The sequence below is a fragment of the Hibiscus syriacus genome, unplaced genomic scaffold, assembly GCF_006381635.1.
Source record: "Hibiscus syriacus cultivar Baekdansim isolate YM2019G1 unplaced genomic scaffold, ASM638163v2 tig00015101_pilon, whole genome shotgun sequence".
NCBI classification, from domain to species: Eukaryota; Viridiplantae; Streptophyta; class Magnoliopsida; order Malvales; family Malvaceae; genus Hibiscus; species Hibiscus syriacus.
The window spans coordinates 110250-133192 of record NW_024062347.1 but is presented as its reverse complement, the minus strand read 5'-3'; the positions used below and the strand labels follow the sequence as shown (position 1 = coordinate 133192).

Sequence of the window (22943 nt, the reverse complement as noted above, 5' to 3'; positions counted from 1 at the left end):
GTTCTTTGAGCTTACAGTCGCATAAAAATCTTTCTCTTATCAGATGGATCCTTTTGAAACACAAAAATAATCATGAATAAGATAATAAAGAATTCATGCTAGAGATTTGAAAATAGATTTGAACAATGCAGATAAATTTCTCCAAAGCATATAATATGAAGCACTGCAACTACGAATATAGATTGAGCATATAATATGTTGTGTGCGAGGGTCAGAAGTGAGCTGAAGCTTTCTAATTGCCAGCATATACGACTTTCGGAAGAGGTTCAGATACTCATAGCATCTATGTTGATCGGACTTCTTCATCTTCTTGAAGTACTCATGTCTCAACATTTGTGTCCGACATGGATATGGGGATATGACCAACAATGATCCTTCAAATATATGCAAAAACTGGGAAATTCTAGCTATACCGTGTCCAAGAACATAGTATTGCATAAAATGGAGATTTTATCATCCAAGCTTCTTCACCAAAAATCAAAACCATGTATAACCAACGATAGAAGACAACAGAGCAAACCTGAAGATCATTCTTTTTAATGTAGTCCCATATTCTCTTCACAACATCAGCACGACTTAGTGCATTTTCACCTGTAGCAAAAACTTCACAAGAGCATCTGAAAGTGGAAGAGGAGCAAGAAAACCAGATGTTCCTTTCTTCTGCCTCTTTTCTTTCTGTTTTGGCTCAGATGAACCTGATATAAATATATATAAAAAAATTGTTATAGACAAAACAGCTCAAATCCATCATCCATTAAACCAAGTTCTATCATTCATTGCTTCGTGTGGGCAGCGAAAATCATGCAGGACCCTCATAACTAATAGACTTGAAAATTTACTCACCCTCTCCTTGCTATTTTAGATTTTCTTTCCGTTTTGGCGGAGTCAGCTTGAGCTGCCACATCAAGGAAATAAAAAATTATTGGCCAAAATCATGCAGGACCCTCATAACTAATAGACTTGAAAATTCACTCACCCTTCTCCATTGCTTGTTTAGATTTTGTTTCCATTTTTGCAAAGTCAGATTGAGCTGTCACATCAAGGGAAAAACAATTTATTCAAGCAGTGAAGACCAACTCTGTGGATAATCAACAGAAGCAAAACCAAGGGCAGTGCAATTCAAATGGTAATGGATCATATGAACAAATCAGCAAAACAAATATTACAGTTCTGAAAGTTCAATAAAGAAAAAGTATTTGGGTAATGTTCCTTAGACAACAAATACAAGCCCTTCAAGATGTAATAGTTCCCCTTCAAACATAGGTATAATATAAACAGAAGAGTCGAGGGACCCATTCTAAAAGAAAGCTTTACCAACTTCGCAGTTAGAGAAAATAATTTGAAGGGGACAAACTTGCTAACTTTGCAATTATACAAAATAATTTGAAAGGGGCCACCTTGTTTAAAGACCTAGCAATGGATAGAATAAAAGTTATTCCAAGTTCATGTGCTAACAAAGATTTAAACGCAAGAAGAGTCATGTTTAGCTTTGCCAAACAAACTGGTATGTGAGGTGAAAATAAAGATTGAATAACATTTATATCACAATCCAGTCAAGTATCAGGGGAAGTCATGCTTAAGATGATACCATCTTCCTCATTTAACGGCCATATGTGTTTGGAAAGAGCCTTGTTCATTTGAAACATGTTGATAGAATTTACGCCAAAAAGAGCATGCAATGATTCATCACATGTTACATTTCTCTTGTCCTTCGGATCTTGCAAATTCTTCTCTCGGATATAAGCCCACAATTCTTGACAACCTAAGTAAAAGAAAGAAAAAGCAAGGAAGAAAAGGCATTAACAGGTAACTAACATAAGATTTTGATTAGAAAAGGTTCACAAGATTAACATGTCCAAATGAAATATCTAAACCTCAGTTCTGGCCAGCTCAGATTCTCCAATAAATTCCTGAAGCTGTGGGGAAAGACTACATAACTTACTAAACCCACCTCCCCTTCTCTTGATATCTTTATCCACATTAGACGAGCTACAATAATTTGTTAGAAATTTACATTAGCATCAAGTAGCTTAAGAAATATTTCCCTCCAGTAGATTACTCAAATGCAACAATTTCAGAAACCATCTATTTTCATTTATCTAATGGAACCAGGATACTACAAACAAGGACAACTAAACCACAAATCTAGGGATCCTTGCAACTACACACCTTGATAAAATGTTACAAACCTAAACAAATACATAAACATATAACAGAAACTAACAGTATAGTTGCATTAAGTACTAATCTCTCTATCTGACAGTTGATAATCTAGTATGACAAGGAACATGTACTACCGATACTTATATATAGGATTACATTGAGCATACATATAAACTTGATAATGAACTTACATAGAGGAGAGTATAAGCAAACACCAGCAAAAGTTATAGTCAAAAAAGAAAATAAACCTTTTGTTCTTGCTTCTATGTGCATTACCCTCGTGCTCTGCCTCTTCTTCCTCCTCCTCCTCTTGCTCCCCTTCCTTTTCCTCTTCTTTCTCTTCTTCTTTTGAACTTTCAGCATTGATGGAAACAGGATCATCATCATCTTCCTTTTCCTCTTCTTTCTCCTCCTCTTCCTTTGCACTTTCAGCATTTATGGATATTGAATCATCACCGCCTTCACATTTCATCTCATGATTTGAATTTCTGGATTTAAATTGTTGGCACAGCATTATTTAAACGATCACATAAATTATGCAAGTTCAGGGCAATGCCTTCAGAAGAAAGACATAAGAAACTTATAATATACCATTAGTGATATAAAACTGAAGTTCAATGCGGAAGCCTTTTTGAAGAAGTTGAAGTTGAAATTGCAGAAAAATTTAAACATCCTAAGGTAATCCAAGGCTGGAAAGAAATAGATTAGTTTGCACCTTGGAAATATTACATATCACATCCAATAGAACGAAAATTACCTACGAAAACAAAAAATAATAATGAGCATAGAAATTGCTATCAATAGATAATCCCATTATTGAAATTTCCTTCATCTTTCAGCACCAGGTGTTATATATTTACATGACTTATTTGCATGGAATTAAAGATTTATATCAGTTTCAATTTTATCATCACTTGAACAACTTTTGGAGATAGGTTAATGGCTTATGTGCTACGGGCCTCATGTTTCATGGAAAGTATAACTTCACCATTGTAATCATCTTCAGCTAAAACTAGCAAAATTATAAAAGGAACATGCATAAATAACATGTTTTCATCTAAACCCGAAAAGATAGTTCCTTACAAGTTATACCTCCAACTAGAAAGTTCTCTCACCAAAGGTTATCATTAAGATCATCAGCTACAATAACCGAGTCAGATAGAGAATGATAGTTTTCCTCACAGTACTTATATATTTAATAAATGAAGAAAATTTAGAACTTGAGATCCGTGAGTGCATGTGTCCAAATGTCATTTCATAGAATAATTCTTTGATTGCAACAACCAATGTATAGACATAGAGGGTCCAATCCCTTTAATGCCAATTAAAAAAACAAAATCACCATTACACACTACAATCTATAACTGACAGGCAAAATAATTGGACAAAATGAGCACTCATAGCAGATAATATTAACTATGTCGAAAGTAAATACCATCATCTTCACTCAACGGCCATATATGCTTGGTCAGGGCTTTATTCATTTGGAACATATTAATAGAATTTACGCGAAAAATAGCACGAAGTAATTCGTCGCATATAATATTTCGCTTATTATTCGGGTCTTGCAAATTCTTCTCCTTGATATATACCCAAAGTTTCTTCACTACCTAGAAGCACAGTAAAGGAGAAAATAAGAATTCAAATATTCTGACAAAACTATCTAGGAAAACTACATCGATTAACGAGTATGCATATATGACCCATACCTCAGTTCTGGCCAATTTAGACTCTCCTACTACTTTTTGAAGCTGAGGAGAAAGACTACACACTGTCTGAAAGCCACCACCTCTTTTCTTCACTTGTTTATCAGCTTTACTTGCTCTCCTGCATAAAAGAAAAGGGCGCCAACCATTCATAACAATAATACGAGAAACTTGATGCCAAAAACAACTATAGATACTCGCATTTTAGATGAAAAACCTTTTCTTATATAAATGAACTCAGTATCGCAATTGAGAAATCCATCCTTATGCAACTGAACTGATTATTGCAATGCAATTATAACAAACAAGTATAACCCAAATACATATTATTTTTGCTTAATTTATTCTTAAAAAAAGAATGGAACTTGAGAAAGTTCCCCCTCGAAAATTGAACAATTAAAGCGCCTAATTTCTAATACAATATTACTAATTACTCAATAATCAAATGGGGCAAAACAAAACCTGCCTTGTTTGGCTTCCTTCTCCCTTGCTTTCTTCTTCTTCTTCTTCATCATCACCTTCTTGAAGCACGTTATTTTCATTTTCAGATTCAAGTGCACGTTCTTCCTTTTCATTTTCCTGATTTAAGGTTTCGAGGAAAATGTCGATTTGGTCCCTCACGAAACCTTTCCTATCAGACAAGTCGACGCCGAAATCTTCCTCGAGTTGTTTCCTCACACTGCCGGCGGTGGCGGTGTCGAGGTCCGACTCCAATAGGATTTCTCGGAGTCGGGCCACCAGGTCCGAGTCCGACACCATTTTTATGTATAAAAATCGAATCTGGGTTTTCCCCGGTTCGCAATTATCGCCGGTATATCGAGACAGAGACTTGGAAAGGGGGCTGTCTTATTCCAAAACTGGAGTCGCATGCAAGTAAAGCTTTAAAACACATAAAAAACAAATGTGGAAAATTTGTGGATTGAGGGCTGCCGTGGCCCGTCAGGGGTATTTTCGGAATTTTGTTTTTCTCTTGTTTTCATTTTTATTTTCAATAATAATAATAATATCCGTTGACCCAAACCCTTCACGTGCTTAGACCATTTTGAGACGGAATAGGCAATCTGTAGGGTTTTAGAGTTGAAGTGTGGGCTTTGAACCCTATCCACCAATTGATTTGGGCTTTATCCATCAATTTTTTTTAGTAACTTCGAATTCAAATAATTATATCCATAATATATATATTATTAATAATTAAGAAAAATTCTAAATAAATTATTTTAAAATATTTACGTTTAAATAATGTTATTAGAATTAAAAGTATAATTTTAATATTCATTTGTTATCTTTTGACCATAGTCCAACTTGAGTACTAACATATCTTAATGCCCCTTGAATGAGGGTAATTAAAAGTATAATGTTGGCACGAATCAATTTATCTCAATATTTTAAGGAATCGTTGTTGTTCTTAAAGATTATGTGCTCGAGCACCAACGACTACAAGAGTAATTGAGCATTTATTGCCAAATGATTGAGAATACTGAACAAATATTACTTTATAATCACTTTTAACTTAATGAAAAAAAGATATAATGCTGACCTAAAAGCATCTCATATATTTCAGATATTATTTTAAATTCCATTGTAAATAAGAAAAACAATCTCAAACAATAATAAAAAAAAACTTAAAAAGATAATCTTAGAATTAAAACCATAAATACGCACCCCATGGATCAAAAAACCGGGTGTGAGTAATCGTCCTTTAAAAATTTTAAATTAGTATATATTTTAGATATTTTTTATAATTTTAATTGATATTTTATTTTTGTCTCTCCTAAATTTTTAAAAAATTATTTTTTTAATATAAGATCTTACGTTTGTCTCTACACATCTTTCTCGTAAACCCACTTGACTATTATTATTTGCTTAAAATTTCATCTTCCTAATATAAGATATTACGTTCCTCCCTCCTAAGGTTAAATATTTTTAGTTCTATTCCACCTTTAATCGAAGCTTATGGGGCTATTGAACACAAAGGACACTAGGATTACAAAAAGGGAAAACTACACAAAATATAACTTTTATTTCATTTTTTTCTATTTTGACCGCATAACCTTAAGAAGTTATATTGTGATCACTTAAGAAGCTAGAATTAGATGGGTAATACATTAATGTTCTATTAAACTTGTCTTTCAGCGTGTTCATAGACCAAGCATCGTCCATAACTCTGTTTTGAAAATCGGACCGGATCAGTCGGTTCAATCGGGAATCGTTACTTGGTCTGGTTCAATCTAAACTGGTTGAACCACTATTAGTGAACCGGTCAGAATCACTGAACCGTTCGAACCGGACTGGCTAAAAATCAGAAAAAACTGGGATTTTTGTTTTTTTTTTAAATTAAACCAAACAATTTCGTTTGTTAAACGAGCCAAATCGAACTCGAGTATTGTTGAGCTCGACTCGAACTTAAAAACTTTAAAAGTAAGCTCAACTCAACTCAAACTCACAAGCTAAAAATTATCAAGTTCAACTCAAACTCGAAATATAATATTGAAACTTGAACTCAAAAAAAAATTAGAAGCTCGATTGAAGCCTAAAATTCGAGCTTGATTGAAGTGAAAGAATAGTTCACTCAATGCTCACCAAAAGGTCCATGATTTTGATTGTCAAATTACCTCTATTATTTATAGAAGTTAGTTGTGACGTGCTTCTATGTTTCTTAGCAATGTGAGATTGTTTTGTTCTCATATTTTACTCTTTAGACTTTTGGGATGCTCTTCTATGTTTTTTAGCCATGTGAGATTGCTTTTAAAAAAAAAATAAACCAAACAATATCATTTTGTTATGATTTTTTTAACCCCAAATTTATTTTTTATTATAGTTATGTAATTATATTTATTATTTAATATGTTTTACCTTAAATATTATGTTGTAGTTAATTTGAATCATTTTGTTTCACTTTATTTTTAACTTATATATATATATGTAGTGATCCGAAATTTTCTTTTATGTATCTCGGTGTATTTGCAGGCACGGTTCTTCTTTCAACAGCTTATATCAGGAGTCAGCTACTGTCATGCAAAGGTGAGTAACTTTTGTTTTGTGTCCTTTACTTACCTGAAAGAGAATTCAAGTTGTGACTCAGCTGAGCTTTTTGCTGAATTTCTATCTGAAGCAAGTATGCCATCGAGATTTGAAATTGGAGAACACATTACTTGATGGGAGTCCTGCTCCTCGTTTGAAGATTTGCGACTTCGGGTACTCCAAGGTACATCTATTTCCATTTTCTTGTCTTGTGGTAGAGCTTGAATTTTACTGTTTTGTTCCGTAACAAATAGTATTGATTAGAGCATCAAAGGGTGTTTCATAGCAAGCAACTTCATTGTTCCGATTTTCCATCTACATTTACATTGATGTGGAATACATTTTTCAGTCCTCAGTGCTGCACTCACAACCGAAATCAACCGTTGGAACTCCTGCGTATATAGCACCTGAAGTGTTACTCAAGAAAGAATATGATGGAAAGGTACTATTGCTTCTTATTTTCCTAATTTAAACTTTCTTATATTTGTGGCAGTGCAAGTTCCATCTACATATGTTGTATTCACTATTCTTAACTAACAGGCTTCTTTTCGAAAGAACTATTCTAGTCTTCCAGTATGTGACCGTTTTTTCCTTTTGTAAATTTTCTGCTTTTGTCAGCTGTTAATTGTCGTGTTCTCCTGTCTTAGATTGTTCTGGTGCTACGTTGTTTTCTTGGCCTTGTGCTTCGAAATTCTGTACCTATAATTTCTGGGCAATAACTAACATCATGCCTTATTGTATCGTGGTTGAAGATGAACAGTGTGCAAATCTCAGGGATTAGGCAATGTGAATTACCAGACACTAAGTTTGGCCAGTGCTTTCCATGGTTTTGTTCTACCACATGTCATGTACTATGTCTAGTTCTGTCAGGTTTAGAGAATGGCCACTAGTGAGAAGACAATGCATCGTAGTAGTTGTGTATGTCTTACTTTAGCACATGTTTCCCTTTCTAAGTAATATATATGCTAAAATTTCTTTTCCAACGAAATATGCCAGATTGCAGATGTCTGGTCTTGTGGGGTGACCTTATATGTTATGTTGGTTGGTGCGTATCCATTCGAAGACCCCGAGGATCCTAAGAACTTCCACAAAATAATTCATGTAACTGCTGTCTTCTTTTCATAAAATCATAGTGACAACTATTTTAAAATGTTGACTGATGTAATCAATCGGTTCTTGCAGCGAATTTTAAATGTCCAGTACTCAATCCCAGACTATGTTCATATCACCCGAGTGCCGTCATCTGATCTCGAGGATTTTTGTGGCTGACCCTGCAAAAGTTAGTTCTCTCTTTGTTGAAACCTGAGTTAATATTCTTGCATTTTATTTTTCAAGTTCAAGTTGCCTGAAATTCATATAAGTTTTAACCTCATTTCTTCTTTGTTCCTTGGTTCCTAAATTCTAATTGTAGGAACTTTGATTTGATTTTTTATTGCAACAGAGGATATCCATTCTGAAATACGTAACCACGAGTGGTTTCTAAAGAACCTACCAGCAGATCTCATGGATGAGAACACGATGAACAACCAGTTCGAAGAATCTGATCAACCGATGCAAAGTGTTGACGAGATCATGCAGATCATTTCCGAAGCCACTATCCCCGCAGCCAATACAAATAGTCTCAATCAGTATTTGACCAGTAGTCTGGACATCGAAGACGATATGGAGGACCTAGACAGTGATCCTGAACTCGACATCGATAGTAGCGGAGAGATAATATATGCAATGTGATTATAATCGTGCACATAGAAGGGTGATCATCCAACATTCATCGAAGTTTACCCTTTGAAACTTTCGGGAGAATACACAGAAGAGACTATCATTTTATTGCAAGTGTGGGACCAAAAATACAGGTTTTTCTCCAATGTCAACCCAGAATCTAGCATTTTATCGGTACAGCCCTTTCGAAGTGAAGTACTTATGTTCTCTGTTTCACTTGATGTCTTTGCCTCTTTGAAGTGCTGTTATGTAATGTTGTTCAGTCTTTGTAACTCATTTATCTTCATTTCCAAAGAAAAGAAGAAAGTTTGTTGTATAACTTTATACAGTTCATAAAATGAACCTGTTATATCCAGCCCAAACGAATATTGCAGACCATGTACCTCGTAAAAGTAATTTTATGAACTGATTGAACTAGAGCACGGAATTAGGGCTTCATTAAACGTGGGTTTTTCACAAAATCATTGCTCATTTCATGAGATATACAATCATGTTGTCGAGGTTTGTGTCAAAAGACAAAAAGATAAGTCATAATGTATAACATGTAATTAGAAGTCGATTTTTGCTATCGATCTAACGTAGAAAGAAATGGAGCTTGGAGTACCCTTATCGGAGTATGACAGTTTTCATCTGTTCTTGCACTTGCTGGTGGTGATGTTTGGGGTATTAGTTCCGTCAATCTGTTCCTTTCACTATAAATCTTATTCTGCAAAACAAATTTGTTAATTTATCAGTTTCTTCACGACGTCCGAGTTCTTTACTTTCTCTAAAGCATGTAAACATATTCGTATCTGACAATCATCCCGAGTTCAGGCATACGGCATGCAAGATAATTACACAATTGCAAGTGTCAGTTAATTACCTTAAGTGTTAAACTTTGCAATTCTCTTTCAAGTGAGATGACTTTATTCTGGAGTTGCTCAAGTGCCTCTTCAGCAGCCGCAGGGCATACATCAGAAGTAGGCATTGTTATACCAGCAGCCTTTAAAACACTTGCACACAATCCCAGCAACTTATGTGCTAGTTGCACTCGGTCTTCATCAGATTCCTGTAACCGGTTCAAAGACGATTAGACGAACCAGAACACCGTGCTAAGCCCACTATAGAAGGATATCTCTAGGGACTAACCCTCAGTTTGTTATTCAAACGTTGCTCCTCATCAAAGTTAACGCAAGGGCTTTTCCCAATAGAAGCACGATATTGAGCAAGCTCGTCCCTTACACGCGAAAGTACAACCTCTGTCCGCCGCAGCTTGGAACCAAGCTCTTCGTTTTGAATCTTTAGCATGTTATTTTCCTCCTATTGCATCATTCAAAACATAATGAAAAAAAAGAAATGACAGATCATAGTTGGCATGACTTGAGGAGAAAGTCCACTAGAGGAAGAAAAGTTAGAAATCTTGCCTTAATTTTGGCATGATGATGAATTCGTTGTTGGAGGTTTTGTTGGCCAGACAACTTCTTTACTTCCCCTTCAAGTTCCATCGCCTTTTTCTTGTAATTTACATTCTCCATCTGCAGATAGCATAAGGAGTTACGTCCACAAAAGATGGAAAATCAATCATTCACCACCAACGAGAATAAAGAAGTTCAAGGTTCTAACCTTAAGCATTTCATTCTCTGTTTTAAGTAACTGATCTCGCTGACGAAGCTTCTCCAACTCTACTTGCGCAGTTACTAGCTCGGCCTGTTTTCTATCAATTTCCTCGAGCCACCTGTTAAAACAAGATGAAGATATACTGAAGATATGAAATAGATAATTGAAAATAAAAATTAAAAACTTTAGCTTATAGTTTGTTTGCCTGAGCTTTAGCCAAGTAAGCAATATTGTTCTTAATGAAGTTATGTTTTGCTTACCCTCGCCTTTCCTCAACAAATTCATTGAGCTGCTGCCTGAGCTTCTCAACCTCATGATCCTGTAAATATGATATGACATAATTCAGATAAATCAGGACACAAAATAGAGCCCAAAAAGCTTCAAAGTACTCAAGCAAGACATACCTTCACTTGAGATTCTAAACTATCAAGTCTAGCCTTCTCTGCTATTTTCTGCACTTGCTGGTTATCCAACAATGACTGCATTAAAGAGAATTGGTCCTTAAGCAACATATATTTTCAGTGCCAAAGAGCCTATATTAAAATAGTAGATACAAGTAAATTGGGTTACCACATAATTTGTCATGTCCAATTTGACTCCCAATAGATCTCGAATCACATCATGGGTCATGCTTTCTGCAGCTGCTAATCTTGCATTGAGAGAAAATATCTGTGGAAAATAACATGTTTACAGAAAATAATTAGCAAGTGCAAACTCCCAAAGTTTGTAAGAAAGTTGTGGAATCAACATCAATGTGATAAAGCCTACCTCTTTCTGCCGATTTGCCGCTAAGGATTCTAATTCTTCGATGCGCAGCCTTGCAGCAGTAAGATCCTCATCTTTCTCTAATTTTATTTGTTGTGTCAAACCCAAGCCAATGCATTTGAATGGGGAACCAGAGCCTCGAGGCTTCGACACATTTTTCTCTAACTTGTTCGATGAATGACTTTGGGTATTTGTGGAGTAACCTTCAGGTTTAACTTGTTCAGCCATGGCTTCCAATGCCTTGAACTGTTTCCAATTTTTATATTTCTCCAAATGGTTAGAATATCAAGGAAAAAGAACATATAATTTTATCTTCAATAGGCCAGAGAAAACGCAGCAGAACAGCCTAATCCAATCAAGAATTGTTAGCATACCTTCTGCGTATACTCCTTTGCCTGGGCTTCTGCATGCAAATTTAGTTCAGAAATATGTGTTTTGCATTGGGCAATCTGTTGAACAATAATGGAGACCTATCAATAAAAACACAGTACCTATCTTGAAAAGCTAAAGCCAAAGACGTCAAGACTCTTTTAGAAAATTGCATTCTCAGAGCACAAAATAAAGTCATTGATAACTAGAGGTTTCACCTCTCTATCCTTGTCAGATATTTCAGTTTCAAGAATTTGTATTTGATCCAGGGCTTGTTGAAGATCCTTCCTCTTCTCATCCAAACACCTGCAGATAGAAAGAATGATATATTTCCAATCGGAGCAATTTATCATCATTTATAGCAAGGGTATGGGCATAACAAATAAGATAACATTGACAGACCTTTTCATGTCTGCATCAGCATTTTTAACATTCTGCATTTGAACTTTTACAGCATCCAGCTCCAATTCTAGCTCCTCTCTTTGTAATTGTAAACGTTCAGCTTCCCCTTTGATAATGTCAACCTAACACATTTCGGATTTATTAACGTGGTCATGACAATAGTGCTTTCATGCGGCTTTATCATAGTGCATCGTCTTACCTTGTTCTCCAAAACATTTATGGTGCATTCTAGCTCTTCAACAGATCTCTCTAATAGCTTCACCTCAGCTTCCTTCTCTTCAGCATAGGTATTCTTTAATTCAGCCATCTGTCATCAAATTCAATCCACACAAATATAAGATGAGATTATATATTAAAAGGAAACAGAAATATTATTTTACACGTTAAACTAGATCATACCTGTTGAGCTTCCATAGCAATGGCTTCACTTCGTTTCGCCTCAGCCTGCGCCTTTCCAAGCTTGTCTTCCAAGTTAAGCACCTCCATCTGAAGCTCATCTCTTTCACCGGAAAGTTCATTCAGATTACCACTCAAGAATTCTATGGTATCATTCATTTGAGAAAGGGTATTACTCATTTCTGAGAATTCCACCTCTAAGCTCTCAGTGATCTTCTTTCTCTCTTTTAATTCATCTTCAAGAGAACTTTTTACTGCCAAGGCATTCTCAATATGAGATTTCAGCTCCTCATTTTCAGAGTGGAGGTGTTTCGAAGACTCACGTTCTCTTGTAATATCTGACTGAAGACTGGTGATAATCTTGAGCTTCTCCTGCAGTTGAACTTCGAGCATATGGCCATGACTAACAGCCTCATCAAGTTCACTTAATTTACCAGCAAGCTCATCTTCTAATGCCTCCAAAGAAGAAACCATTTCCTCAATTTCATCTTTTTGATCCATGGTATTAGAAGTAGACTCTTGTAACAGGCTGAGATCAAATAATAGACCTTTCAAAACCTCATCTTTCCTCGATAACTCTGCATGGAGAGAAATATTTTCGGATGCCAGCTCTTCAGCTCTATTCTCTAAGAACTCTAAATCTGCTATGAACTTTGATATCCTCTCTGCATTATCACACAACTCCTGAACCATTTTATCAGCAATTGTAACACCTTCTTTATTCACTGTGCCGAATAACCTGCTACCTGTCATATCTATAGTTTCCATAGAATCAACACATTTTGCAGCATTCTGTTCCCTCAACATGTTAACTTTCTCAATAGAAATGCGAAATCTTGAGTTTTTGAACCTAAATCCTCAATGAAAATAGATTGAGAATTTCTGAGTTCCTTCAATTCATTGGCTTTCATCTCTTGATCAGTTTGTAGACTGGAAATGCAAGCCTCCATGGAAAAAGTTTTTTCTTTCAACTGCTGAAGTTCAAGATTAGAGGCGTCGAGGCAACTTATAGAGGATTGAAGATCATATTTCTTCTCATCCAAGTCCCGGAGAAGTAGACAGTTTTCTTTCTTGAACTTTCTCAACTCAATTTGTGCGTCTTCAACCTTTTCTTGTAGAAAAGACAACTCACCTTCCCGCTCCACCATTAGCTGCTCTTTCAAACATGCATCTACTTTTGAGAAAATTATTTCTTGCTTTAAACTATCAAGGACAGCATAAGCATTGGTAAGCATTTTTTTGGAGCTAGCTAAGTGGACAACCATTTGTTCCATCTCTGACGCCAAAATAAGAGACTCAAAGTCTTTTGTAGACAAGTCTACCATTGAAATCTCAGCCTGAGATTCCAGATGCACTTCTTTATCTTTGAGCAGTTGCTCTTGATCAAGAAGGGATGTTACAAAATTTGTGTTACTCAAATCTAACTCTTTCATTAGAACCGCAAGTTGAGATCCCATATGGTTAGACCTTTGTAACATAACTTCCTCTTGAAACTGTAAATCATTTACCTTTTTCTTGAAAGCGACTAATTTGGCACTGAGCTCACCAGTTTCCTCTTCCTTCTTTGATATTCGATCGAAACTGTTCTTGATATCAGCTAGAAGTTTCCCCTTGATAACTCTACACATTTCAAGCTCTCTTCTTGACTTGGAGTTGTGCTCCCTCAGATCAGCTATAACAGCATTTGACTCGGACAAGCCATGCTGAAGCAAACCATTCTCCGCATTTAGCCCTGTCAAGGTTTCCAACAAAATTCCCATATGACATAAGTGAAGCACTGACACTGCACAATCTTTCACAATTATCTCCGACCAGATGTCTTCAAGCCATGATCTTGCTAGCTTCATCGAATCAAACACAAGAGACTTAAGGCAGTGACAATCACAACCTACAGTCATGACACTCTGAGAAAATGCAGTTTGCAATTCATTGACGAAGCCCTCCAGTTCAGAAACCATGAACCTTGTCTCTTTCAAACTTGAGCCAAACTGCTCTTCAAGGACTTCAAGCTGCTTATCCTTCACAGCATTAATGGACTGCAAACCTTTTACCTCATTAATTAGTTCATCCCTCTCATTTAGTAGTGTGGTTTCCACTTGCTTCCGCCTCTTAATATCGAGTTTCATTGTTTCATTAGCAATCATGAGCCCATTGATCATAACATCTGCTTCTGTTATGGTATCTTGTGCCTCCTCAAATTTAGCAAGAATACAAGAAGCCTCTGAAGCTTTCTGAGTTGCAATTATCTTTGCATCACCAACTTCAAGTTCCAGAAACTGCCCAAGAACATTGAAAAGGAAAAATATAAGGTTTACGTATTATTTAAACATGTAAATCAAGTGAAATTTGAAGTTTTGATGAAAAAGAAAGAAAAAGAAAAATAGAAGAAAAGAGACTGCTGCCGTGAGAAAGAGGAAGGAGGAAGAAGAAAGAAAAAGAAAAGGTTGTGAAAATTTAGCTTGATTAATTCTCGAGCCTAAACATAATTTTGTACTAATAATTATGTACAAAATTAGGAAAGGATTGTTACAATAAAGAGAATTCCTAACATTGTGTATACCTCAACAAAACTAAAACATGGGTTCTAGTTTATAAGGGTAAAAGCACGTAGAATAAAATTGCCAAACCAACCAAATTACAGTGATGGCTTGCCTACAAAACTAAAATTTGATTCAAAACTAACGGGTAAAAAAACTAACCTAGCAAGTTATCACCTTTTAAAAACAGTCAGAGAGACGCATATAACATAGGAATGTTTTTTCTATGGTTCTAAGGTTGTAAATTTAAAATTTTTAAACAGTTTACCTCTTTTGTTTGGCGCCAATGAGTACTGATTTCTTGCATGGTTTGCTCAACTGTATTTATCTTTTGATGGGCAGCTCCAATCTTGACTTCCAACAGCTTTTCAAAGTCATTCATTGTTTCTTCCAGAGAAAGTGCATGTGCTGATTCTGCAAGCTGAATGTCCTTACCCTTCATCACATCGAGATGATTACGGTTTGCCTCTGATAGTCTATTCACAACTACAAAAGCAACAGTTGCACAAGCAGATGCATTTCTTAAGTCACCTTCAACAATCTTCATTCTATCCTCGAGCTTTGTAATGATTGATGATTTTTCATTCAGTTCATTCTCCAGTAGAACAAATTCTTTCACCTTTTCTTCTGCAAGCTGAATGTCCTTAACTTTCGAGGCATCGAGATGATTACGGTTTGCCTCTGATAGTCTATTCCCAACTACAAAAGCCACAGTTGCACAAGCAGATGCATTTCTTAAGTCACCTTCAGCAATCTTCATTCTATGCTCAAGCTTTGTAATGATTGCTGTTTTTTCATTCAATTCTTTCTTCAGTAGAACAATTTCTTTCTCCTTTTCATTGTATTCTTGCTGCTGTGCTTCATTGATAACCAGTGCAGCACCTCTCAAAGACTTCAGCATGGACTCCAGCTCACTTCTTTTATCTGTTGCATCCTCCAGGCATCTTCCAAGCTCTTCAATCAGCAATTCCTTTTCTAACAATACTCTTACCACCCTACCAACTTTATCAGAAATCCAAATCCTTCTCTGAGGAAAAGAACTGGAAAGGAGTTCCAATTGATTACCAGCATCAACAAGTTCCTCATGACCATCAGCAAGTATATTTTCAATCTCAGAACTTAGCAGCTCCCACTCCTCCATTAACGTTCTTAGTTCGACATCTTTTGTTTCAAGCCTTCCAAGTAACTGGTTATTATCCTCGGTCAACAAACATACCTTTTCTTGCAATTCCTTCAACTCTTCAATCAGCAATTCCTTTTCTGACAGTACTCTGACCATCCTACCAACTTTCTTAGAAATCCAAATCCTTCTCTGAGGAAAAGAACCGGAAAGGAGTTCCAGTTGATTCCCAGCATCAACAAGCTCCTCATGACCACCAGCAAGAATATTTTCAATCTCAGAACTTAGCAGTTCCCAGTCCTCCGTTAATGTTCTTAGTTCGGCATCTTTCTTTTCAAGCCTTCCTAGTAACTGGCTATTATCCTCAGTCAACATACATACCTTTTCTTGCAATTCCTTCAACTCAGTCTCTAAAAAGACAGAACCATTTTGAGCCTCCACCTCCTTCAACTGACAATCTTGGACTTGCTGCTGAAGAAGAGCAAGTTCTTCCTGCAAACAGACAATAACCTCAGCAGTTTCAGCTTCAGCCTGCCGACATATTTCATCCACTTCTTCTTCATTAGAAACCTTGAAAGCACGATCAGTTTGGTACCAGATAGTCATCTTTTTGGCATTCTCGAGAGACTCGTGCATCCTTTTCAATTTCAGCTCTAGGGTGGATTCTTCACCCTCTATCTTTTTAGGTGGTGTAGCATCTTTAAAAGCTCTACTGGAAAGTTTCTTTTTCATGGCAACAATTTCATCTTTTTGTTCACTCAAAAGCTTTACAAGATCATATTTGCTTTTCCTCAAGTCCTCCATCTCATTGATTGAAAAAATTTGTTGGGACTCAAGTGCTGCAATTACAGACTTTGCCTCCTCTAGTTCACCATTTGCATCTTCAATTTGTTTTTTCAGCATCAAAAGTTTTTCATTTGCCCTCTCAAGATCTCTAGTCAAACTGATTTCTCTTTCTTCGTTTGCAGCATGAGATGTTTTCTCTTCTTGAAGAATAATCTTTAGTATATCCAATTCCAACTGTAGATCCATAATTTGTTCCAGACTTGTCATTGTCTGAACTGAATTCATCTCCATTGTATAAGCATTCCAATCTGAACCCTGGAATTGATTTTACCTCTTGTTAGCAGGTGGGTTTCAAAAAAATAATAAAAGCAACAAATGGCTGGTCAAGTAAAAAAACTCTGCACCTAAATGTGTTTTCTTCTATTCTAGTTTGAGATACTATTAGATTAAACAACGGTAATAGCAAAACAAATATTACCTTCATGGTTCTGGAATTGCCATCTTGATGATAAGCTGAAGACTTGAGGCTATCTAACATAGTATGTAGATCGTTAATTTCTCTGCAGAAGATGCAAGAAAATTTTACATCAGAACACCTGAAAATGGCAGCTTTCAACATTAACACAACGAAAGACATAGTTTAGCTTAAAAGAAGATCAGACCTACTAAGTTTTGCATTCTCCTCTAAGCAGGAACCAAGGTTGTGCCTGCTTTCTTCTAACTTAGTGAGAGTGTTCTTCAACTGAAACAATGAACAAGAGAATGGCATTCAAGTCCCAAAGACCAAAGACTGACTTAAACGTATATTTCTGCCAAACAATAAATAAACTGACCTCAGACTGCAGGGAGTTATTTTCTTTGCTGATGCGGACAGCTTCCTGCATTAGAAGAAAAATAAAATCATTAAAGAAAAACGAACTAATCCTTCCCATCATAGTTTCTGAAAACAAACAAGTTTGAGCGACAAAATGTAATAGGTCGTAAAGTTAACCTGCAAACGATCATTTGAGCTTGCATAGCTATGCTGATTAGACTTCCCATCAAGAAATTGAAGAAGCTGCATGTCGAAGACCAGAACTATACATTACCCAGAAAAGAGAAATCAAATGGGAGAATATAAATGATTATGAGGCCAGAATTAAGAAATACCTGATCCCGCAGTTTGGATATTTCCTCCAAAAGTATCTCTTTTTCTCCTTCCTCGTAGAATTCTTGAAATCTATAAGTGCCACAGTGAAAATAAATAGAAAAACAATTTGTAGAAAATCGGTACTATCATCTGTTTTTGGAAGTTACCTTCTAAGTTGGTCTAAAAGTCTTATATTCTCCAAAGCAAAACGAGTTACTTCAGGATTTTTATCAACTTTAGCCTGCAGTAACTGAATCTCTTCAGAGAGTGCTTTATTCTCTTCGAGCAAAAAAGAATCTGCTGGTAATGAGCCACGAACAAGTGATTCCATTCTTTGAATCTTGTCTTCACGAAACCTAAGCATCATTTTACTGCTTCTGGTGTCTTCTTCTCTATGACGAACCTATAAAGTACTTGGCGTTGAAACGTTAAGAAAGCAGTTTAAGATATAACAGAATTGGAAGTCAGGCACACAAAAAATACCAAACGATTCAATTGCTCAATCTCAGCTTCAAGCTTTTTGATACAAGTTTCTCCCATTTTCTCCCTTCTCAAGGCACCAGCAAGTGTTGCCTCCAAAGAGTTTAACTGAAAATTTTAAGGGAGTTCCAAAAGGCATAATGTTAATTAGTAAAACAATCCTTTCTATTAAAGAAAAAATAACCATCGTTGCAGCATCCAAGAGCTACCTGCTTAGCGGACATTCTCACAGTGCCTTTGGATTCATACCCAAGTAAATCATCAACTTGTTCCTGACACATTTCAGATGTGTTATCATCAGGACTTTCTTCCAATTGCAATGCAGCAGTGATTGCTGAACCAAAAGACAAGGACCGGGATACATTCTGACGTTTAAGAGCCGAAAGCTCTTCCTGTTCAAATCAAATCAGTTACAATTTATTTAATTCACGAATTTGAAAAAGGAAAAATAAAGAAACTATGATAAATGTGCCACACCTTTAGAAGTCGTATCTGATTTTGTAGTTCGACGACATCTCCAGTGGAATCTTCATTCACCACAGCCTACGCCATCAACAGGTGAAAGTTTTAATTATGAAAAAACTGAAGTATTTTTATACGATATATAACAACATGCAATAAGAGTAAACTCACATTGTTTTGAATTAATTTTGCTCGCTGAGCAAACTTTAGTGTGTTAAGTGTTTCGATTGCACAGCTGAAAAAAAATGAATATATATATATACAAGGTATTGGAAGTTAGTCAGGATCATGCGTATTTATTTTCAAGTTAAAAAGCTTGAAGTGTCACAAATAGAAAACAACCAGATAGAAGGGCTGACATTAGCAATTATCATTGTTTTAGAATTTCCACCAAGTGAATCCTGAATCACATTTAAGATGAAATGTTCTGTCACAACCAATAACTGCAATGCAGAAAAGACAGAACAAAACAGAAATAGAAACTTACCTGAAGAAGAAAGGTGAGCTTTGAGTCTCTATATGGAACGTGCCGTGGCTTTCCATTAGCCACATCCACAAGAATCATAATTACATGACTGCATTTGATAATATGTAATCATAATTTTGACTAGCAAGGAATAAAAATTACGCAAAGGAAATATAAAATCATCAAAATCTGTTGAAGGAAAAGGGAAATAGTTTTAAGTACCCTAGTGTTGATAGAGATTTATTTATGCTTGCTGCTTCCTTTAAACGATCACCCTCAGCCCCAGAAGTTTTCTGCCTATAGAAGTATAAAATAACAGTAATTTCATCACACAAATATAAGCTAAAACACAAACATATATGGTTCAACAAACTGGTTTACACCGCACCTTTCTGAACCAGCAAGATCAACCAGGTTTAATCTTGCAAACCGCAAATTAGTTGCCGAGTCTTTTTCCCACCTGCTCTCAATAACGCAGGTAAATACACTATGCGAACGACTGCTCTCCCTGTTCATATTTGTTGCAGCAACTTTCCTATTTAAAGAACCCTATGCAAAAAATAAACAGTGATTTAAAACAAGAACATATGAAATTTAAATAAAATGTATTGAGAGGAGTGAGCAGCAGTTTCCTGCTAACCAAAGTACTGATAAAGATTGTCACCTGAGATAAAAGCTTCAAAATATCGCTCACGGTCTGAACTTCAAACTCAGTGAGATTTTCCACGTACACTCCTTTCTTAACATCTTCCCTCAGCTAAAAATTAAAATTTGATTAATGAAAATAGCTGGAGCAAAAAACGAATGGAAAACATAAGAAAGTAGTAAACTTACAAGTAAGTTGGTAGCAGAGGGATCAAGAAGATCGGTTATTTGCTCATTATAAATCTCAAGGAAAGAGCACTTGCAATTGTATTTTAACTTCTCATCCCTTCGGATTTCCTCTTCCTGTAATGAAAGAGAAAGAGTGAATCAATAAACAAAAATGGTTTCCAAGAATAAACCAGGAAACGCTAGCATGAACTTCAGACAATTACAGCTAGAATTCTTGCAAACAAAAATTCAAATATCCTCGGTGTCATGCCCCTGTGGGGACTTGGCTTGACTTCCAAATCTTCAATCTCTCCAAGCATTGTATAAGTCTTTCCACTTCCTGTCTGCATGTCCAAATGCAGTAATGTCAAGATAACCAATGTAGTAAAGAAGTGAATAAAAATGTTTGTTGCATCCTACGCTTTGAAGAAAGTACCTGACCATAGGCAAACATACAGCTGTTATAGCCGGATAAACAATTTTCTACCATCGGCAGACCGACCATCCTAAAAAGCACTTCCTGAAAAAAGAGTATATGTGAGAAAGAAAATTGATTACAAAAAAGAAAAATCTTTTCTGCACACAAATGTTAATTTGTCTTTGAGCAAACCTGGTCTACAGTTTCACATGCCACATGATCAAAAGTGAATCTAGTTTCTGGTTGCCCAATCCAAGCAATTCTCTGGGAACTCTCTTGCTTTAAGCATCTGTTGTAGCCATTTGTGTTCTTCTCTATGTCATTGAGAGGACGGACACGAATAAGAACCTAAGTTTCCAGAATCATCATCAAAATTAGCAAATTAGTTCAAAATTTTCATCAATTATCACAATGAAATACAAATTTGTGCAATTAAGACAGCAGTCTTAGAGGGATTTACCTGTACATTGTGATCCATCCAAAAAGCGGGATCTTCCTTAAGGTCAAAGTGAGGAACTTCAACAGTATTCACAACAGTAACCGGACCACAAGAAGAAGAGCTCGGCATTCCTCTGTACAATGCAGAATAATTCCCTCCACGCATCCCTCCATTTCCATCAAGTTTGTTCCTATAACCCGAAACCGGAGGCTTACTAACAACACTCTTTGTCGGCGTACTCTGTGTCGAATTACTCTCAGAATAACAACTCGAAGTTGCTCTCCCTATTCCCCTACTCACCCTTGGAGTCATATTTGTTGACCCGCCATTACGCAAATCCGATTCAGCCGCTTCATTCTTCGTCCAACCATACCTGATTTTAGACGAAAACCCGTGTTTATCTGGGGTTTTGAGAGGCAATGTCGAATCTGGCAGTTTAGATTTGGGCTTAGTTGGAGTCCTATCGATTCGGCTTCGAATGCTCCCTTCCGGCTCTGGTTTAGGCTTTGCCGTTGGATCTTGAATCGTGTTGAGAGGAGGCCTACTCAATCCATCACTGCTCGATTGATAAGCTAGTGAGTCTTTAGGGTTCACTGGAACATTCTCAACTTCCTCATTTTTGCTTGTGCTTCGCCTCAAGAATTTGAAATCTCTCAACATCCTAGTAAATCAATGTAAGTATAAAAAAAATGAAATGAGAAGCCAAAACAAAAAACAAGACTTCAAACAAAATGGAATTGAAGCTTTAAATGAGTACCTGAAAGTGGAATTGAAAAACAGAATACGAAATCGATTTCCTGCAATTCTGTTCTTGAGTTAAGAAAAAGTAAATAAATTATGATTTCATGACAGATCTTTTGGAAGATCTTGGTAATGAGCTTGCTGCTGCTTTGCTCTGCTTGCTTTCTGGGATTTTAGATAAAAGGGTAATCCGTTTGGATGGGGGAGATGGGATTTGAAATTAAAGCCGGTGATGGACGGTGGATATTGGGTTTTAGATTTTGAAAAATGAGACTTGGCGGCGGGTCTTGTATTTGAATTCCAAGGGGCCTTCGGCCTAAAAGGAAAAGTATGAGGGTCTCATGTGCAATTATGACAGAGATTTAAATTTGTCAAACGGCTAAAAATTCGAAACGATAGAATTTCTTTTTGGCTGTAGGTTAGGCTTAGAGCCCCAAGGCATAGGAGAATTTTATAATGATTGGATACCTTACAACTTACAATGAGTTAAAATAATAAGGAAAAATAACTCAAAATTAATTCTATAAGAGTTTTATTTTTTAAATAAAATAATAAAAAAATAAAAATTTATACTATCCAGAAAGAATTAAAATAACTCAAAATTAATTCTATAATAATTTTATCTTTTAAAATTTCAAAATTTAAGTCTCAAGTTTAGTTCTCAAATAAAAATTAAAACAGTAGATTAAATCTCGAGTTCTCTTATTTTCATTCATCATTTTCTTCAATTTTGATAATTGAATTTTGATATAACCTAATTTGATTAAATTTTGGGATAATTGAAATTTCGAAGAAAGAAAACAAAACCGACTTTTGGGTGTTTCAAAAGTTATGTTTATCTTGTTTAACCCATAATTTTCATCAATGTTTCCTATCACCCAATAGTGCTACATGTCTATTATATTATATAAATATATTTACTTTTAAAATTTTATAAGTTCATACTCTAACATAAAAGTTTATGTTCGTCCATATTTATATATATAATATTATATAAAAATACATAAATAATTTATCAACAATTAGTTTTTTTATTAATCTAGGATAAATACAAGATAATATTTATTTAAAGATAAGGATCAACCATTCGACATTAAACGATCATACCTCTAGCATTTCTAGTGCTTAAACTGTGACCTCAAAAATAACAACAATTTATTTATTACTAAAATATTATATTTATTACCTAGGTAAAGAGTTTGAATATAGATGTTATGAATAAAATAAATTTGACTGAAATGATTATTCCATAATAAATTTTTACATTATTTAAACTAATTGATTAATAAATTAAATAAAATATTGATGGTTAATAAAAATATATATATTTAAAAAAAACAGATGTCGATATTAAAATTTTGCTTACACCTAATTGAAGTATATAAATAGAGGGGTATTAAAGAGCTGAAAAAAAA

General features: G+C 35.5%; 3 protein-coding genes and 2 long non-coding RNA genes across 5 annotated transcripts; 1 reads left to right on the top strand and 4 right to left on the bottom strand.

Annotated features, from left to right (window-relative positions):
• Window positions 1–847: 847 nt before the first annotated feature.
• On the bottom strand, window positions 848–1746 carry LOC120207643. Its single transcript, XR_005524231.1, has 3 exons — window positions 1589–1746; window positions 977–1030; window positions 848–895 (listed from the first exon to the last, which is right to left on the bottom strand). It is a non-coding gene; the product is annotated as an uncharacterized LOC120207643 (long non-coding RNA).
• Window positions 1744–2521, bottom strand: LOC120207644. Its single transcript, XR_005524232.1, has 3 exons — window positions 2412–2521; window positions 1875–1989; window positions 1744–1762 (listed from the first exon to the last, which is right to left on the bottom strand). It is a non-coding gene; the product is annotated as an uncharacterized LOC120207644 (long non-coding RNA).
• A 1039-nt stretch (window positions 2522–3560) lies between these two features.
• Window positions 3561–4704, bottom strand: LOC120207642 (upstream activation factor subunit UAF30-like). The gene is made up of 3 exons (XM_039207078.1): window positions 4336–4704; window positions 3873–3990; window positions 3561–3773 (listed from the first exon to the last, which is right to left on the bottom strand). The coding sequence occupies exons 1-3, from the start codon at window positions 4626–4628 to the stop codon at window positions 3576–3578; spliced, it is 609 nt and encodes a 202-aa protein (XP_039063009.1). The 5' UTR covers window positions 4629–4704; the 3' UTR covers window positions 3561–3575.
• A 498-nt stretch (window positions 4705–5202) lies between these two features.
• LOC120207628 (serine/threonine-protein kinase SRK2E-like) lies at window positions 5203–8819 on the top strand. The gene is made up of 7 exons (XM_039207062.1): window positions 5203–5208; window positions 6837–6890; window positions 6982–7074; window positions 7240–7332; window positions 7887–7991; window positions 8073–8169; window positions 8326–8819. The coding sequence occupies exons 1-6, from the start codon at window positions 5203–5205 to the stop codon at window positions 8157–8159; spliced, it is 438 nt and encodes a 145-aa protein (XP_039062993.1). The 3' UTR covers window positions 8160–8169; window positions 8326–8819.
• A 244-nt stretch (window positions 8820–9063) lies between these two features.
• On the bottom strand, window positions 9064–21679 carry LOC120207641 (kinesin-like protein KIN-12D). The gene is given in 38 exon segments (XM_039207077.1): window positions 9064–9315; window positions 9472–9657; window positions 9738–9908; window positions 10013–10123; window positions 10212–10323; window positions 10466–10524; window positions 10610–10684; window positions 10776–10874; window positions 10974–11216; window positions 11345–11419; window positions 11558–11645; window positions 11742–11863; window positions 11941–12048; window positions 12141–12970; window positions 12973–14413; window positions 14943–15890; window positions 16176–16895; window positions 17059–17140; window positions 17243–17322; window positions 17414–17458; window positions 17572–17637; window positions 17730–17799; window positions 17877–18112; window positions 18193–18297; window positions 18399–18581; window positions 18667–18732; window positions 18823–18886; window positions 18994–19052; window positions 19139–19226; window positions 19340–19414; window positions 19506–19666; window positions 19782–19874; window positions 19952–20065; window positions 20155–20274; window positions 20367–20450; window positions 20541–20696; window positions 20809–21448; window positions 21545–21679. Coding segments are annotated over 37 exon segments (8115 nt in total). The 5' UTR covers window position 21448; window positions 21545–21679; the 3' UTR covers window positions 9064–9174.
• Window positions 21680–22943: the final 1264 nt, after the last annotated feature.